The sequence below is a fragment of the Capsella rubella genome, unplaced genomic scaffold (assembly GCF_000375325.1).
Source record: "Capsella rubella cultivar Monte Gargano unplaced genomic scaffold, Caprub1_0 scaffold_5, whole genome shotgun sequence".
NCBI lineage: Eukaryota > Viridiplantae > Streptophyta > Magnoliopsida > Brassicales > Brassicaceae > Capsella > Capsella rubella.
The window spans coordinates 7,752,400-7,770,748 of record NW_006238919.1 but is presented as its reverse complement, the minus strand read 5'-3'; the positions used below and the strand labels follow the sequence as shown (position 1 = coordinate 7,770,748).

At 39.2% G+C, this 18,349-nt stretch overlaps 5 protein-coding genes across 7 annotated transcripts; 3 read left to right on the top strand and 2 right to left on the bottom strand.

Annotated features, from left to right (window-relative positions):
• Positions 1-1,086: 1,086 nt before the first annotated feature.
• On the top strand, positions 1,087-7,363 carry LOC17885385. 3 transcript variants are annotated; one of them, XM_023782425.1, is made up of 5 exons: positions 1,087-1,612; positions 1,904-2,278; positions 2,366-6,705; positions 6,803-6,877; positions 6,959-7,363. In XM_023782425.1, exons 1-3 carry the CDS (start codon positions 1,475-1,477, stop codon positions 6,668-6,670), a joined length of 4,818 nt encoding a protein of 1,605 aa, XP_023638193.1. In that variant the 5' UTR covers positions 1,087-1,474; the 3' UTR covers positions 6,671-6,705; positions 6,803-6,877; positions 6,959-7,363. The 3 variants fall into 3 exon arrangements, with proteins under 3 accessions (XP_023638193.1, XP_023638194.1, XP_023638195.1); XM_023782427.1 differs by having other exon boundaries at positions 1,088-1,612; positions 1,907-2,278; XM_023782426.1 differs by having other exon boundaries at positions 6,803-7,363.
• A 140-nt stretch (positions 7,364-7,503) lies between these two features.
• On the bottom strand, positions 7,504-9,672 carry LOC17885039 (rac-like GTP-binding protein ARAC8). Its single transcript, XM_006291791.2, has 8 exons — positions 9,312-9,672; positions 8,831-8,918; positions 8,575-8,684; positions 8,419-8,482; positions 8,265-8,329; positions 8,100-8,165; positions 7,897-8,000; positions 7,504-7,723 (listed from the first exon to the last, which is right to left on the bottom strand). The coding sequence occupies exons 1-8, from the start codon at positions 9,414-9,416 to the stop codon at positions 7,699-7,701; spliced, it is 627 nt and encodes a 208-aa protein (XP_006291853.1). The 5' UTR covers positions 9,417-9,672; the 3' UTR covers positions 7,504-7,698.
• A 1,349-nt stretch (positions 9,673-11,021) lies between these two features.
• On the top strand, positions 11,022-13,851 carry LOC17885453 (RING-H2 finger protein ATL48). The gene is made up of 3 exons (XM_006290331.2): positions 11,022-11,242; positions 11,799-11,957; positions 12,822-13,851. The coding sequence occupies exons 1-3, from the start codon at positions 11,152-11,154 to the stop codon at positions 13,706-13,708; spliced, it is 1,137 nt and encodes a 378-aa protein (XP_006290393.2). The 5' UTR covers positions 11,022-11,151; the 3' UTR covers positions 13,709-13,851.
• A 261-nt stretch (positions 13,852-14,112) lies between these two features.
• LOC17886946 lies at positions 14,113-15,017 on the bottom strand. Its single transcript, XM_006291848.2, has one exon. The coding sequence runs from the start codon at positions 14,847-14,849 to the stop codon at positions 14,397-14,399; it is 453 nt and encodes a 150-aa protein (XP_006291910.2). The 5' UTR covers positions 14,850-15,017; the 3' UTR covers positions 14,113-14,396.
• A 290-nt stretch (positions 15,018-15,307) lies between these two features.
• LOC17885541 (probable cyclic nucleotide-gated ion channel 16) lies at positions 15,308-17,981 on the top strand. Its single transcript, XM_006292298.1, has 7 exons — positions 15,308-15,787; positions 15,944-16,159; positions 16,233-16,549; positions 16,635-16,746; positions 16,816-17,052; positions 17,140-17,534; positions 17,627-17,981. Exons 1-7 carry the CDS (start codon positions 15,308-15,310, stop codon positions 17,979-17,981), a joined length of 2,112 nt encoding a protein of 703 aa, XP_006292360.1.
• The last annotated feature ends 368 nt before the right edge of the window (positions 17,982-18,349 follow it).

Below are 18,349 nucleotides of genomic sequence, written 5' to 3'. Positions count from 1 at the left end.
TATCCTCCTCACAATATGTGTTGTGTATACAGTAGACCTTTTTCCATTTTCTCAAAATTTTAAGTTTTCCTTCAAATAGCACACTATCTCATCCTGCAAAAAAAAAAAAAAAAAAACAAAAAATTATGTTAGGTGTGCATGTATCAGATCCTTGTGCTATAGTGTTTCAACTTTCAACTAATTTCACATGTACTTTTACCCTATGTCACCAGATACCAGATTTCGTAATTTCACACAAATTATAAAACTCTTCTCGACCAACCAAATCATATATTTTTCTTAACTGCAATTTAAAATCGTAAAATCGCTAACTAGACTAACCCCAAATTTAAATTGTCGTCTTGAAACCAATCTTAAAACCTAATTGCAACCTTCTCTGTTTAACGTAGCAGTTTTGATTTTCTCAAAAACCAAAATCGAACTGACAAACAATATATTAAATTATGGATCCATGGTGTATCACAGACTAAAACCTAGTATATAAAACATTTTGAAAAAGTAAAAAATTATCATTTCGTTTATTGCACAAAATGTTGGTGGAAAAAAAAATCTACTGCTGATATTTTTGTTTATCACCTTAATACGTATAATATTTCATTTTTCAGCCTAAAAATACAAACACATAAATCAAAATATATGTAGTTATTCGTCTAATGTATGTGTAGTTGATAGTTGAGAAATGATTATGAGTGGTTGAGACAATAACTAACCAAGTTTGTACTGATCATAAATTGGTCATCACAGTATATGTTAATTGAAAATAATTTAAATTGAGCAAATAAAATTCATAAAATACTTTTTCTTGGTTTATTCCGGTTCTGCAAACCGTGGATCAAAGTTTTTTGATTGAAAAAAAAAACAAACAAAAGAAATAAAGTCAAAGGAGTAAGGAAACGTGGTCAAACCGTCCGTCACTCACCCACCTCTTAATCTCTCTAGTCCCTATGTCACCTGAAAAAGATCGGAGATGACGTCACGCACATATTGTTTTATCATTTAAGTCACCGCACTGTCACGTTATCTTTGCCCCTTTCCACAACTTCTCCCCTCTTTCTCTCTACCCGACCCGATCCGCCCGAACTCTCCCAAGTCACCTTTCCCCTTTTTGCCCCGTCTCTCTCTCTCTCTCTCTACGATTTATTATTTTTGCTGGTGTTTTGTTCGCTTACGCGATTTCGCGAAGGAAAAAAGTTCGTATGCCTGGATCGAAACAAGGCTGATTCGATTACTTCCTTGTTGCTGTTGTTGATTTTGGATCTGTGTAGTTATCTTCGGATCGGTAATTGAAACTACCCTAGAGATTTGATCCATTTCGTCGCGAAATTAGGGTTTTTTTCTGTGCGTCGCCGGTGGGTTTCGTGGATCTAAGGTATCGAAAATTGTCTGGGAATAAAGGGAATTGCTTGAGGATTTGTTGGATTTCGCTGAGGAGTAGTGTATTGATGTTGTTCGAAGGAGAAGATGATAGAAGGCTATGCATGGGAGGGTTTGTGAGCGGAGGCACAAAAGTCGTCGTCGGCACATGTTGATATCTTCCTCGCGTGTAATTGCGAGTGTGGAAGGTGGTGGTTCTTCTTGTTTGTCTTTATCTTCGTCTACCTCGTTTTCTAAGGTAATTCGAATCCTTTTCGTTTCGACTTTTTATTCCCAGACGCTCATTTTTTTTCGTGCTTCCATTTGTTTTGGTTGATGGGTTTGCCTGGAGTGTTGAAATTTGCCTGGATTTTGGGATTCTATTGATTGATTCGAGGAAATGAGGGTTTTTTTTTCTTTACCAATTTCTAGCCTGATTGAACAAAGAATTGATCACATCAGTCTGGTGATTTATGTGTATGGGTATTGTTTTTTTTCTTTTTTTGTTGGCTCTTCGTCTTATAGGTTTGTTGTGTTTTGCTGTCACTAGCAGGACGGCCGCAAAATTAGTGTTGGTGACTGTGCTCTTTTTAAGCCACCACAGGATTGTCCACCGTTCATTGGGATAATTCGCTTGATCATTGCCAAGAAAGAAGATAAGTTGAAGTTGGGTGTTAATTGGCTTTACCGACCCACAGAATTAAAACTTGGCAAAGGCATACTTCTAGAAGCCGAGCCGAACGAACTCTTTTATTCCTTTCACCAGGATACTATACCTGCTGCATCTTTACTGCATCCGTGTAAAGTTGCCTTCCTTCCGAGAGGTGTTGAACTGCCATCTGGTATCTGCTCGTTTGTGTGTCGGCGAGTATACGACGTTACAAACGAGCGCTTATGGTGGCTGACTGATCAAGACTATATTGATGTGAGATTATAATTCACCATCAACTGCATTCTCCTATCTAGATTTATGTTTTTCTTCTGGTAACTAAGGCATTTTTTCACTTTGCAGGATCGACAACTTGAAGTAGATAAGTTATTGTGTAAGACTCGTTCAGAAATGCATACAACACTACAACAGGGAGGTCGTTCTCCCAAGTCCACGAATAGTCCAACAACATCACAAGCGAAAGATGGCATCCCAAACAACAATTCTTTTCTCTCTCAGGGTAAGGGAAGGAAAAGAGAGCGCATGGATCATGGTTCTGAGTCTGTTAAACGGGAACGTTCTACTCGAGTAGATGACAGTGGTTCTGGTCCCGTCAGAACAGAAAGTGGTTTAAAGTCTGAGATTTCAAAATTTACAGACAAAGGTGGTTTGGTAGATTCTGAAGGAGTTGAGAAATTGGTGCAGCTCATGCTACCTGAGAGGAATGAGAAGAAAATAGACTTAGTTGGCCGTGCGATTCTAGCAGGGGTTGTAGCGGCTACAGACAAGTTTGATTGCCTTAGTCGTTTTGTCCAGCTCAGGGGATTACCCGTGTTTGATGAGTGGCTGCAGGAAGTTCATAAAGGGAAAGTTGGGGATGGGGGCAGTCCTAAAGACAGTGATAGGTTAGTAGACGATTTCCTCTTAGTCTTACTTCGCGCCCTTGACAAGCTACCCGTGAATCTCAATGCGCTTCAGACTTGTAACATTGGAAAGTCTGTTAATCATCTGCGGTCACATAAAAATTCAGAGATTGGGAAAAAAGCAAGGAGCTTGGTTGACACATGGAAGAAACGAGTTGAGGCAGAAATGGATGCGAAGTCTGGATCCAACCAGGGTGTATCTTGGCCTGGAAGACTGACTCATGGGGGAAGGCATTCAGGTGTTTCCGCGGAAGCAAACAAGACATCATCATCCCATTTACATGCTTCTAAGTCAGTCTTGGTCAAACAACAGGTGGATAACAACCTGAAGTGTGTTACCACGTCACCAGGCTCTACAAGATCAGCCCCATCTCCTGGATCAGGCGGTACTGTTTCCAAAGATGGACAGCAACGAAATACTGGGGCTGGTGGTGTATCTGAAGTTCTAGCTGCAGTAAAAGATGAGAAAAGTAGTAGCTCCAGTCAGTCCCACAATAATAGTCAGTCTTGCTCGAGCGAGCATGCTAAAACAGGCAATTTATCTGGAAAAGAGGATGCAAGGAGCTCAACTGCGGGTTCAACTGTGAAGAAGTGCTCCAGCGGCTCATCAAGGCATCGGAAATTTAATAATGCGTTTCATGGATCATCTTCGTCAGCATCCCCTAGAGAAGCAGGTTTAAGTAGAAGCTTCTCATCACAAAGGAACGTCCCTTCTGAGAAAATTTCTCAATCAAGTTTGACATCTGAAAAGGCTCTTGAGGTTCCTCTGACCGAGGGTTGCAGTAATAAATTGATTGTGAAGCTGCCAAATCGAGGTCGCAGTCCTGCTCAAAGTGTGAGTGGGGGCTCTTTGGAGGACCCTGCACCGGTGAATAGCAGAGCTTCTTCTCCTGTGCATGCGGTGAAGCAGGAACTGTGTGACAATAACGTGAGAGAAAAAAATCATTCTTGTCGAGCTAATGTCACCTCTGTCTTGAATGCTGAATCTTGGCAAAGCAATGAATTAAAAGATATTTTGACAGGCTCGCAAGAGGCAGCTGGTTCACCACTTGCTGTTGCTGGTGATGAGCGTGGCATGGCTCTTAAAGATTCTGATAAAGCAGCTGGGAATGTTAAAAGCACATCTTCCTTAGGAAATGAGTTCAAATCTGGAGAAAGGCATGGTGGAACACTCAGTTCGATGAATGCCTTGATTGAAAGTTGTGTCCGATACTCCGAGACAAATACCTCTTTGGCTGGTTCGGATGATGTTGGAATGAATCTTCTTGCTAGTGTAGCTGCTGATGAGATGTCTAAATCGCCTGTTGCATCACCCTCAGTATCTCAGCCATCAAATTCTGTGATGAATGAAAATTCTACTGTCGGGAACAATCCAAAACTAATGACTTCGGATGGGTTGCCGCACGAGCAACATCAAGGTGAGCAAAATGTTAGCAGTAGTGGCACACAGTTGGTGGAGTCAGAGGTAAAAAATGAATCGAAGAGTGGAGATCCTGATAAGAGCTCAAATTCAGACTCTGAAGATTTGCAAACGCTGGTGGATCAGCTAGAGAGCAATGACAATTCAGATGATATCATCGCTTCACCTGCTTTGCCCACAAACGTGGTTAAGGAAAAGATTTTTGATGATTGCGAATCTGTGGAAGTAAAGGATACAAAGGTTGATGCTATATCAGAGGCAGATCACACATCTGACTCAACAAAAAGAGTAGAAATCTCAATGTTAAGTGAATGTAAAGATATAAGTGAAAAGGTAGATTCTGTGGCTGTTAAACATGCTCCCTTTGACAGTGTTGGTGAAGATAAGAAAGAAGAGAAACCGCCAACGACATTGAGTTCTGAGCTAGTTAAAAAAGTGGATGAAGATGTACCTGATACTTCTGGGATTTCAAGGGGTATGAATGCAATAAGCATTGATAGACCTGTGAGTGAAATGGTCAATAGCATGGTGATTAATCATATAGACCAGAAAGATATAAAGAAGATAAAGCGGGATTGTGATGCTTCTGTCGCTGCTATAAAGGATGTTTCAGCTGGTTTGGATTCATCTGTAACTATAAATAAAGTTGAGCCTGTGGAGCGGAATATAGAAAATATTGAAATGAAGGAACGTTATTCAGGGTTAAGAGCTACTCCAGGAGAATCACCAACAGATGTAGAGGATCTTAAGAGACCGAATGGGCCTAAAACCAGTGATGCGGATGGAGATGAAGCAGAGGAATGTACATCTGCTGCCAGAGATGCTTCTTCTGTTTCAGCTGCAGCTTCAGGTGGATCAGAGATGGATGCCAGAGTTGAATTTGATCTAAATGAAGGTTTTGATGGAGACGAAGTAAAACATGTGGATTCGAATAACTTCTCTGGATCTGTATTTTTGACGCCTACTCCTCTACAACCAGTTAATACCTTACCTTTTCCGGTGGCTCCTGTTTCGAGTGGAATTCCTGCATCAATTACTGTTGCGGCTGCTGCAAAAGGTCCGTTTGTTCCACCTGAAGATCTGTTGAGAAATAAAGGGGCTGTTGGTTGGAGAGGATCTGCTGCCACTAGTGCCTTCCGCCCAGCTGAGCCAAGAAAACCTCAGGATGTGTTACTGAGCATTAACAATACCTCTATCTCTGATGCTTCGACATCTGCCGGTAAACAGACAAGGACGTTTCTGGATTTTGATTTGAATGTAGCTGACGAGAGAGTTCTTGAAGATTTGGCTTCTCAAAGATCTGGAAATGCCACAAATTGTACATCTGGGATCACAAGTAGTTTTGACCGCGTTCGTTCTGGGGTCATAGGTTTAGCGCTTGATCATTCTTCTGGGGGACTTGATCTTGATCTTAACAAAGTTGATGATTCCACTGATATGAACAACTACACAATGAACAGTAGTCATCGGTTGGAGCCATCTTTTCAGCAGGTTAAATTATCATCAACTGGTAGTCGTAGAGATTTTGATTTAAATGATGGACCTGCGGGTGATGATGCGGCTGTTGAGTCATCTGTGATTCTAAATCAACATTCACGAAGTGCCTTGCCATCACAACCATCTCTCTCTGGGATACGAATGAATGGCGAAAACATGGCTAGTTTCTCAACTTGGTTTCCTGCTGCTAACGCTTATTCAGCTGTGAGCATTCCTCCAATTATGCCTGAGAGAGGTGATCAGCCTTTTCCAATGATTGCCAATCGTGGACCACAGAGAATGTTAGGTCCAACAACTGGTGTTTCCTCATTTACCCCTGAAGGGTATAGGGGTCCGGTTTTGTCGTCGTCTCCAGCCATGCCGTTTCAGTCCACAACGTTCCAGTATCCTGTGTTTCCTTTTGGAAACAGCTTCCCCATTACCTCATCGAATTTCTCTGGTGCTTCTACAGCACACATGGATTCTTCTTCAAGTGGGAGAGCTTGCTTCCCTGGTGTCAACTCTCAAATATTGGGTCCTGGAGTTCCAGTTCCGTCTAATTACCCAAGACCTTATATCGTTGGCCTCCCAAATGGTGGTAGCAATGGTGGAGTTTTGGACAATAACGCAAAATGGTTTAGGTCAGGACTTGACTTAAATTCTGGTCCTGGAGGTCATGAAACAGAGGGAAGAGACGAATCAGCACTTGTGGCAAGACAATTATCATCATCTGCTTCCTTACCATTGAAGGAGGATCAAGCAAGAATGTATCAAATGTCAGGTGGTGTTCTGAAGAGGAAAGAACCGGAAGGAGGATGGGATGGATATAGGCAGTCCTCGTGGCAATAACAATAGCTCTGAATCTCAGGAGGCTACATGAGCTTGTAAGCCCTCGAAGTCCCCACAAACTTTAGTGTGTTTCGTACCTCACTTTTTTTTTTCCCTTACTGATGTTTCAAAAACTATTTTTTACTTTGCTAGTTACTACGAGATGAGAGTGATTGTGATGCCGCAAGGCTTCATTGGCTGGCCTGCTCTGTTTAAGATGAGGAATGGGTGAGTCAATTTGTGACTTCACAGTGGTCTCAACGTTTCTAAGAACTCAAAACCTGACCTCTTGGTTTCACCATCATGTAGATCTTCCAAAAACAGTTCCAAATTCACCGGCGTGGCCACTCTCTTTCAGAAGAGTTATCAACAAGGTTCTCAGCGAGAGACCCGCATTACCTCCTTCTCCCCACAGAGAGTTTTAAAAGGTGAAACACACTTTTGGTCATTCTTCTTAACATGCCTGTGTGTATCTCTATACACCGGCACAAAAGAGCAGAGAGATAAAATAAATGTTGGTGGCTTTGAGTGTGTTTCAAATTATGATAAAACAAGTCTTTGGCATTGTGGCTTTACATATATGTGCTGCGTTAGGTGATGGAGTTGTATTATAGACACAAGATTAGTTTTTTTTTTTTTTTCTCTCTTCAGTTTGTAGATTTATTACTTCTTGTGCTAGCTCCGTTTGAAATTTACATCCTTCTTCTTTGTCATGCTTTTGCCTTTTGTCTCGAATTCGTAATAGACCAAATAAATTCAAATTTGGCAATAAGGGCTCAAGAAAGAATCAAGTGTTAACCAGTCAACTAAAACGCTGTGGTTAGATCTTTTCTACATCTGAAAAGGGTCTTTATCTCCAAAATGGCGAAAACAACTATATAACCAAAATCGGAAAAAACAAACATCACGGTCACATTTACAAACATAATCAAAGAAGCTACTATCGAATTCAGGCTTTATCCCTGCCAACTCTATGTATATGACAGGGCAATCAGAAAAAAAAAAAAAAGAAAAAAGAAATGAACAATCCTCAGATTGGAGTTGCGTCATCAATGGTTCCCGCAAAGAATGTTACTGCCAAAGAAAAAAAGTCAATTTACAATCGTTAATGGCTATGAGACTTCACAAAAAAAACACATTAGAACAGCTATATAAAGATAAAACTAAATGTGAGTTTTTGCATAACCAAATTCTAGTGTTCTACATCATATATAAGGAACTCTAAAGTGAAGACTATTCAAACTTACGAGAGACATCCATTGCGTGGCTTTTGCTTCTTCTTCCTCTCCTTTTGTTTCACCACTGGTTTGATTACCACTTTGATAGCGGCATCAAATACGGCTTTCACACTCTACAAAAACCATAGACCAAAGAAAATTATATGTGTCATATTGGTGCAAGCAAAAGAGTACACTAACATGAATGATCCCTTACACACATGCACGTGTACCTGTTGAGTTTTTGAGCTGCATTCAATGTAATATGTTGCTCCAATATGCTTGCGGAGTTCCTCTCCCTGTCACATATGAATGCTTATCTCATATAACACCTAGAGGAAAGGGTTAAGGAAGTATCACAACATTGCTTACGGTTTCTACAGGTTGAAAAATCGCACCTGTGATGTAGTTACTGGGGACAGTCCAGGATGATCAGACAAATAATGTTTATCTTCACGAAGATCTATATAACGGAAAATTGTAAGAAACATTACATATACGATATATGCTTTCCAAGAACATTGTTGGTTCCACTCTTAATAGCTATCTTACCCATTTTGGTACCAACAAGTACAATGGGGACTCCTGGTGTAAAGCGCTGGAGTTCAGGGATCCACTGACCAAAATAAACACTTCACAAACATCAGAAATCACATTTCATTCTTTGTTTTCCCAATAAGATTAAGAAGGAATACAATTATCACAAACCTTCTTAAATACATTCTCGTAGCTAGCTCGGCTGATCAATGAGAAAGCCAACACAAAAACATCTGCTCCTCTGTAACTCAAAGGCCTTAGTCTGTTATAGTCTTCTTGACCTGCAAACATGAAAGGATACTCATACATACAAATATCTAAATAGTTGCCAGTCTGAAACACACTACCAATTTCTCTATCCAAAGAGCTCAAATCGAAAGCAAACTTGCTAGTTGTTAGAAATGGCGACATGTTTCAGTTTACTTACCGGCAGTGTCCCAAAGGCCTAAGTTGACAGTGATGCCTTCAGCTACAACGTTTGCACTAAAGTTATCAAAAACTGTTGGTATGTAGTCCTGAAACATTTCAACAATCAACCCCAACAAGGTCTCAGCTCATCTTTAACTTCAACAGAGATACACATAGGCTATATAGCAATAGAGAGGACACATAGGCTATACAGCAAATGTTAGCCTAGCCTAACAATGTAAGATTTCCAAAATCTGGAAATATAAAAGATGTTTCTTACACAATCCCTAAAAAAAGGAGCTAACTTTGAAAAACCCTGATAGAGTTCTTTAAAAACGAGTTGAAATTTGACAAAACCCGGAAGGATTTTCATCAAAAAAGTAACAAAATTGGAGATTGATTGCCCCGGAAAAACAAAATTGATGTGAATCAACGATATTGGTAACGAAATTGCGAGAAACCCAGATGAAGTTTGTTGATCGAATTCAAGGATTGCTTACAGTAGGGAATTTGTTGCTAGTGTAGCAGATGAGCATACAAGTTTTTCCAACGGCACCATCTCCAACAGTCACACATTTGATGAATTTCGAAGCAGTCGACGCCATTCAAACCCCCACAAAAGCAAACCCACAAAAATACGCACTTTAAACCAAACCCAGAGACAGAGAGAGAGAGACGTAATGAAGTGATTATTAATTAACTTGAAGAAGTGTAATAAACGTTTATAAACCAAAACTCTCTCTCTCTCTCTCTCTTTTTTTCTTCTTTCAATATTTTTCAAAGTTTCAAAATCTTTTAATTTTTGGTTTGAAGATTGAAGAGAGGGGAATTAAAGAACGGCGGCTCCTCACATGATCTATCCATCATCCACAGTCCCACATAGGGGCGGATCTATGTTATACATAGGTGGGCACGTGCCCCGTACTAATTCTTAAAGTTTAGTTTGTGGATAATAAGATAATAGATCTTTGGCTCATTTGGCAGCATAGTGCCCCATGTAACTGCTTGGTAAAAAGTTCTATCACTTTGTATTGATGCTTCTCTTTTTTTTGTTTTCTTTGTACAACTCATCTGCTTTTATTTTTGGTAGATTTTTATTTATGTCTGTCATATCTTTTCTCTAACTTTCTTACATATTTTTATTATTAGATGCATTTTTTCTTTTCCTTTATTGTTTTCAATAATCTATATTTTTTTAATTTTATTTTTTAATTTCTAATTTTAGTTGAACTTCTAAAAAAATTTTAGTTATAAATTATTGGTAAACTTAGAAAATAAGTAAAATAATAATTTGTGCTGTTGTTAAATATTTAAATAATAATATTATATAGTACATTTTTATATAGAGCTGTAATTGTATATTTTTAAATGATAAATTAGAAAAAGAACAATATTGTCAAAAAATTCGGTATTTGTTTTTCCTTTTTAAAATATATAAAAAGTGAAAATTATATTTATTTATTAATATATGTAATTATATAAAATATATATTACAATTAATATCATTAGTTATATATAATATGTGCCCCATATAAAAAAAAGTTTATGGATCCGCCCCTGGACTCCGACATGACTTTTTTTCCTCGAAATTGTTGTTTTTACTAATGCGTTTTAGTCACATGTTTGAGAGATGCCTTCCAACAATTCAAATCATAGTTAAGAATGTTAAATTCAGTTTTGTAAAAATAGATTAGTTACAAAATAAATATAGAGCTGCCAAAAATATTTAGTTTGAAACAAAAGGCCCATGTTCTTCTTTTGTTTGGGCTAAAAGGCCCATGTCTTTGGCCCTAAATAAACAAAAAAAAAAATTATATCAGTCCAGTTGGTTAGGATATTTGACAGTTGAACTTGAAACCCTATAGTACCATAACCTTGAGAAACCTAGATCGTGATTCGTGACCTAATAGTTCATATACCAAACCTTGTTAGGAGATTAAGGACTATAGAATTAGAGATGGTACATTAGAGAAGTAGTAACAATATCAGTTGTAGCTTTGTTTTTATTTTTGACAACAAATGGATTTAAAGTAACCAATGGATTTTTTTTTTTAATTTCTTATCATAATAAAACCGAAATTGTAATTATTACATGCTATTTCGGACGTGGGCATCAGAAGCGAGCCCACTGGGCTTTTTAAATCCCTTTTTGGGTGTTTTAAACACTCTCGAATCTGACCCGTTTTTGAAAACCATCGACACGACCCGACCCGTTTCATAGAATCGGCTGGCCGTCGCACGGTCTCTGGTGACGAACAGGCCACGCGTGACTGCTCTTAATTACTTTCGCTACTCTCTCTTTTTTATTAGTTTTGTTTCTCTCTGTGGTTTATCGCACTGATGGTTGTGGAGAAGATGAGTGCGGTAGAACCTGACATGGAAGATCTGTTCCAGGATAAGAAGCGTTACAGGAACCCTCTCGTTCCTCTCGGTTCGTTTTTGATCTCAATTTCACTGAGATCGAATTTTGAATTTTCGCGATTTCGAAATGTTTATAGCATGACCCATTTCCTTGTTCGCTTTATTAGATTGCTTCTAATGTAGTTTCTGGGTTTTATTTTATTTTAATCTCTGAACAACAATTTGTTCCCTTTAGATTCATAATCAGAATCATGTGAATTCAGAATTTTTGGGATCCCAACAATTCTGAAATCATTAATAAGTTATGAAATAGAGGTACAATTTGTGGTTTTCTTACAATTTTGTGTCGGTATGTATGATCTTGCCTGTAAAGAATCTCAAGTTTCATGGTAGATGGTAGAGCTAGCTATATAGAGACAACATACATCTTTGAAGGTTGTTCCTTTAGCAAATTGTATGAGAATTTGTTACTTGGAGCTTAGGTAGCAAAGCCATGATTAGGTTTCTATAAACATTGACAGAGACCAGAGTGTTTCAAAATCTTCATGGCTTTCCAATACTGTCTTGGTCTATATTGGTAGACATTCAGTATTTGATCATTTTCTTGTGAAATAAAACTATTGTAGGCGCACTTATGACTGCGGGAGTGCTTACGGCTGGGCTGATTAGTTTCAGAAGAGGCAATTCTCAGATGGGTCAGGTTTTGATGAGAGCTAGGGTGGTCGTCCAGGGTGCTACCGTTGCTTTAATGGTTGGAACTGCCTATTACTACGGTGATAATCCATGGAAGAAATGAGCTATACATCTACTCAGTTCGTTAAAACGTTTTCACATAATTGAGATGACACTCAGGATATCAGCGGGCAAAGGTGTGTGTGCTCTCGCTCTCGCTCTGAGTGTAGAAATCTGTGTTCTTGCTAGGATTTATAACTTGTAAGGGCACATTTCATGATTTGAATAAATTAAAGAACTGAAAAGTATCGTTATATCTTGATCAATTGATTTGAGGAAAATTCTTAGAAGATTTATCTTTATTACTATCTGCCAAAACCTCATTATCTTTCAGCGGACCAGCTATGTGATATGTATTTGCTTACAGTTATGATTGAGTTTTGACTTCTTGAAAGCTCGTTTGTGAAACATGGGACAATGAATCATCATCACAAAAGTATTTACATAGACTCTGTTTTCAAGATATATAATAACAAATGAGTGGGAGTGAAATAGATTATGTATTAGAAGGCAAGCTATGTTTAATGATTTAAGAACATCTAAGTGGAAGACAATGGTGGGCCTGAGTAGAACTTTGTTTTCCATAAGTGTAGTTTTCTTAATCATCCAGCTTATTGTGGTTCTTGAACTTCTAAATGTGAGAATCCTAATAACATTTTATGGACTTTTTAGCCAATAATGATTATGGTTTAGCTTAAAATCATGTCAAATCAGTCACCAACATAAAAAGAGGGGACAATGAGTCGCCTTCAAAATTTTATACTTTTAAAGCGTGTCTTGATCTGGGAAATAAACAAGACAGAGCATGTGTGAAATCTCTATCAGCTTTTTATCTCATTACTATATATTTTATAGAGACTGATCACTGAGCTAAACTCAAAAGCGTTCCTTCTCTTCAAACACCAAAATGTGTAGGATGCTTTTGTCTGTAATCCATGAAACAGAAGCTCTTTCACCTAAGTCTTCATCTGCAGCGACAATAGCTCTTCTGAACCAGAAAGATTCATCTTCAAACTCTATAATCTCTATTTTATGTATGGTCATCTCTGTTCTTGCTCTTGTCATCGTTTTTCTCGGTGTCCTCCACATAATTTTCAAATTTCTCCGTAAGTCCTCAACTTTCTTTCCATTTCCCCATTTCAACCCCAGCCCAGATCTCTCGTCTTCCTCCTCCCCTCAGCTCCAACACCTCTTCTTCCTCCACGACTCTGGTCTAGACCAGACAGCTATTGATGCACTTCCGGTGTTCCTTTACGGTGATGTGACCATGAGTCTGAAAGAGTCGTTCGATTGCGCCGTATGTCTCAGTGAGTTTTCTGACGCAGACAAGCTTAGGTTACTCCCTGTCTGTAGCCATGCGTTCCATCTTCACTGTATCGACATGTGGCTTCTCTCCAACTCCACTTGCCCTCTCTGCAGACGGTCACTCTCAACCGCAAACTTCGATTCCTCAAGCTTCTGCTTCAACCACGCCGAGACTCCTGTTGCCCCCTTGTCCGAGCATCAGCAGGTCAACGAAGGAAAAGTAACTATTTCCAAAAGAGTCTTCTCTGTTCGTCTCGGGAGATTCAAAAGTACGAACGGGATTCAAAGTCAAAGCCAACGGCATGAAGTCAGAGGTGAAATTGGGATGGGCGTGCCAAGGAGGTGTTACTCAATGGGCACACATCATTATCTTGAATGCGATGAAGATTTTGAGGTGTCTCTGGCTTCGTCTCCACGTGAGGGAAACACCGGTAATAACTGCTCCGTACACGAGTGTAAATCGGTAAAACAGGACTCTGGTGGTTTGGATAGGTTCTAACGTACTGTGTAGTACGAAAGAGAGTATGTCTATGTCAATGGTTTTGGTTGGAGAAGAAGAAGAGAGTATTATGGTTCGGGTTTAATAAACAAACATGTAGGTTGCCTCAAGGAGACAATACTTGAGTAATTAGTTTGTTTTCCTAGTTACTACTTACTATTACTACTACATACATGAAATCGTCAGGAATAGGTTTTGTGATTAGATAATGCGAAAATAAATAATATACACGGATTCATTCCTATTTGGAAGTTGCTTATTTAGTTATATTGTTCAATGATATTATGACTTTGGTATCTATTTGTCTGGGAGCATTGAAGTGAAAGTGTTTGTCTCTCAGGGTTAGAACAGACAACCAGAGCAGAACAAAGTGCATGCATACATAAGTAATGAAGAAATCAAAGAGGCGAGAGAAATAATTTTGATGCTATTACTACACCAACAGAGGTGGTATAAGTGGAGTCTAGCTTGGACATGCAACACCATCATACAATCATAGAATCAAAATATTTAGACATGTTACATGCATGACGCATAGATACATAGAGTAAATTTCAACCATAAATAATAAATCAAACCAAACTAAAGTTGATCACGTAAAGAAATAACTAAAGTTGATCACGTAAACAAATAAACAAGGAGGAAACGCAACTCACGCGAGAGAACTCGATCTTCCCAAGAAGAGTCATCATCGTTTCACGGGGTCAACGCTTATAACGGCGGGAGCTTTACTAGAAACAACGGGGACAGAAGCGTAACGCATCGAGAAGCTTCGGAGTCCACCAAATCCTGCTTCGTCGTCTTTGTATTCATCTTCGAAACTCAAGTTGTAACTCAAAGGATCATATCGGAATTTGGCCGCATCGTCCCAGTCGCGGCCTTGGCGTCGATCTCGGTTGAATCTACGGATGAAAGTCTTCCACCGTGGTCCAGCCACGACCTCTGACCATTCTCGGATCTTTAGAAACGCTCGAACCCACCACCGTGGCTCATGGTGATGGTTGCTGTGAATTCGCTGCCACCATGAGGATTTAGCGGCGTTGGCTCGGAAGCCGGGGAGGCAAGAACCGCAAGAAGACTCACCAACAAGTGGATCGGAGGTGGTGGTCTCCGGCTCAAGATCTCTTTTTCCAACTTCCATTACGAAAGGATCAAAACAGAGTTGAAGGGTTTTGGTGTAATAATACAAAGCCAACACGAAACTGTCTTTAGCTGTAATCAAACCATTGGCTGCACTCTATATTTTAAGAAGCAATCATAGACTAAGTCATACTATATATTTCGAAAAGAAATGAATTACCCATCCTTATTCAAATGCGAGTTTAGTTTTAAACATTTGGCCATAATGAATTTTTATTACGCAGAAACATCTTTTTGAAATATTTATTAAATTTAACTTAACACACATATTACAAAACATAACCACATAACATTATGTAAAAGGAAAAAAAAAAATATACTAATTGATAACTTAAAATAGCATTTCATAGAAACAGAGTCTTTTCTTTCTTCTGTCCTTAATTGTCTCCAACATCATTTCATTCTTCCCACTCCCACAAATCTCTCTCTTCCATAACTTCAAACACAAGCAAACTCCAAATGAGCAATCTCCATCTTTACACCTCGGCACGCTTCCGCAATTTTCCGACGGCATTTTCTCTACGTCATAACAACAACGACCCTAACAACCAACGCCGCCGATCCATCTTCTCTGAACTCCGTAACAAAACCCTCGATCCGAGAGGTGACCTAATCACGAGATGGAACCACATCTTCCTCGTCACATGCCTTCTCGCTCTCTTTCTCGATCCTCTTTATTTCTATCTCCCCATTGTCCAAGCCGGAACCGCATGTATGTCCATCGACGTCAGTTTTGGTATCCTCGTCACCTTTTTCCGAACCCTAGCTGATCTTTCCTTTCTCATCCACATTTTCCTCAAATTCAAAACCGCCTTTGTCTCCAAATCATCAAGAGTCTTTGGTCGTGGAGAGCTTGTCATGGATCGTCGTGAAATTGCCATTCGCTACCTTAAAACTGAGTTCGTCATTGACCTCGCTGCCTCGCTTCCTCTTCCTCAGGTTCAATTCTTTTTTTCTTTTTCTTTTCGTTATGGATAACTCCATTAAAAGTTAACATAAATCACATTTCTATGGAATCGTGTAATCAGTGAAAACATTAGTAATCAAGAAACTATTATGTTCTGAAATTGTAAAATTTCTATTTTTTTTTCTCAGATAATGATTTGGTTTGTGATACCAAATGCTGGAGAATTCAGATACGCAGCTCATCAGAACCACACACTTTCCTTGATCGTCCTGATACAGTACGTACCACGCTTCGTCGTCATGCTTCCTCTCAACCGAAGGATCATTAAAGCAACCGGTGTCGCAGCCAAAACAGCATGGTCTGGTGCAGCATACAATCTCATCCTCTACTTGCTTGTGAGCCACGTAAGCAACCATTTCTCTTTCTCAATACATAACATCAAAATATCTCTGTTTCACAACTTGGTTTTCCTTTTAGGTTCTTGGATCGGTTTGGTACGTTTTATCGATCCAAAGACAGCATGAATGCTGGAGAAGAGAGTGCATTAAAGAGATGAACGCAACGCATTCACCATCTTGTACGCTCTTGTTTCTAGATTGTGGATCATTGCAAGATCCAGGTAGACAAGCTTGGATGCGGATTACTCGGGTTCTCTCAAATTGTGATGCACGCAATGACGATGACCAGCATTTTCAGTTTGGTATGTTCGGTGATGCGTTCACTAATGATGTCACCTCTTCTCCTTTCTATGATAAATACTTCTACTGTCTTTGGTGGGGTCTTCGTAACCTCAGGTTAGGTTAAATTTCATCAGTCTTGAATCAAATAAAACCGTAGTCGCCGCCATTAGTTAATCGATCCTTGATTTGGTTTGTGTAGTTCTTATGGACAAAGTCTTGCAGCGAGTACACTGAGTAGTGAGACTATATTCAGTTGTTTCATCTGTGTTGCGGGGCTAGTTTTCTTCTCTCATCTCATTGGAAATGTTCAGGTAACTTAATAAATTTATGGTCTTTCCATAGCTTTTAATGAAGTCTAAATGATTTCCAAATTCTTGAAGAACTATCTACAATCGACGACGGCTAGGTTAGATGAATGGAGAGTCAGAAGAAGAGACACAGAGGAATGGATGCGACATAGGCAATTGCCAGAAGAGTTACAAGAGCGTGTAAGGCGATTCGTCCAATACAAATGGCTAACGACTCGTGGAGTCGATGAAGAAGCTATCCTACGGGCTCTACCGCTGGATCTTCGTCGCCAGATCCAACGACATCTCTGTCTTGCCCTCGTTCGCCGAGTATGCAATACCATGGAAACACCACATTTTTATTATTTGCAGTTCAAGTTATAAACCCTAAATTTTATGTTCATTTGATTTTTTCAGGTGCCGTTCTTCGCACAGATGGATGACCAGCTCTTGGATGCGATATGTGAGCGTCTAGTTCCATCCTTGAACACAAAAGACACGTATGTGACGCGTGAAGGCGATCCTGTAAACGAGATGCTTTTCATCATTAGAGGTCAGGTGGAGAGTTCAACTACAGATGGTGGACGGTCAGGGTTTTTTAACTCCATCACGCTTAGACCAGGAGATTTCTGCGGTGAAGAACTTTTAACTTGGGCTTTAATGCCAAATATTACTGTTAATCTGCCATTGTCCACTAGAACCGTTAAGACTCTCTCTGAGGTAGAAGCTTTCGCTCTCCGAGCAGAGGACTTGAAGTTCGTAGCTAACCAATTCAGACGTCTCCACAGCAAGAAACTCCAACATGCTTTCAGGTAATCATACGTTTCTTGTCTCAAAAGCAATAAAGGTTTCTTGATTGATACGCTATAAGGTTTCTTGATCTTTATGTTTTGACTCTGTTCAGATACTATTCACATCAATGGAGAGCATGGGGAACTTGTTTTATACAAGCTGCGTGGAGACGGTACGTGAAGAGGAAGTTAGCAATGGAATTAGCAAGGCAAGAGGAAGGAGAGGACTACTATTATGATGATGATGAAGACTATCAATACGATGAGACCATGCCGGAGAGTAGTAACGGAGAGGAGAACAGCAGCAATAATCAGAATTTGAGTGCGACGATATTAGCGTCTAAGTTTGCGGCTAATACGAAGAGAGGTGTTTTAGGGAACCAAAGAGGGTCTTCAAGAATTGATCCTGATGATCCATCTTTGAAGATGCCTAAAATGTTTAAACCAGAGGATCCAGGATTTTTCTAATTTTGTTGTTGTGACAAATGCATTTAAGATTTTCAGACACTGATCTAATTTGATGTAACCAAAAATAGAATTAGGTTTATTAAGAAACATGATTACATGCAGATGCAAGATTTAAAGTAAATAGTCTCCATAAAGGAAGCATGGAGACTCGTCTCACTCAGCATCAATAATCATAGAATGAATTGATAAACAAATTAAAAATCAGATTCATGCTTTGGATTCATGCTATCCGAAGAATGGGAGATAAGAGGTATGATGCAGGTTTCAATTGGTGGCTCCAATCTCGTACTTAGTTAATCTTAAAAGGTAATGTTATTAAATTAAATATTTTTCAACAAAATTTTCAACTCTTGTTACACTAGTAAAAA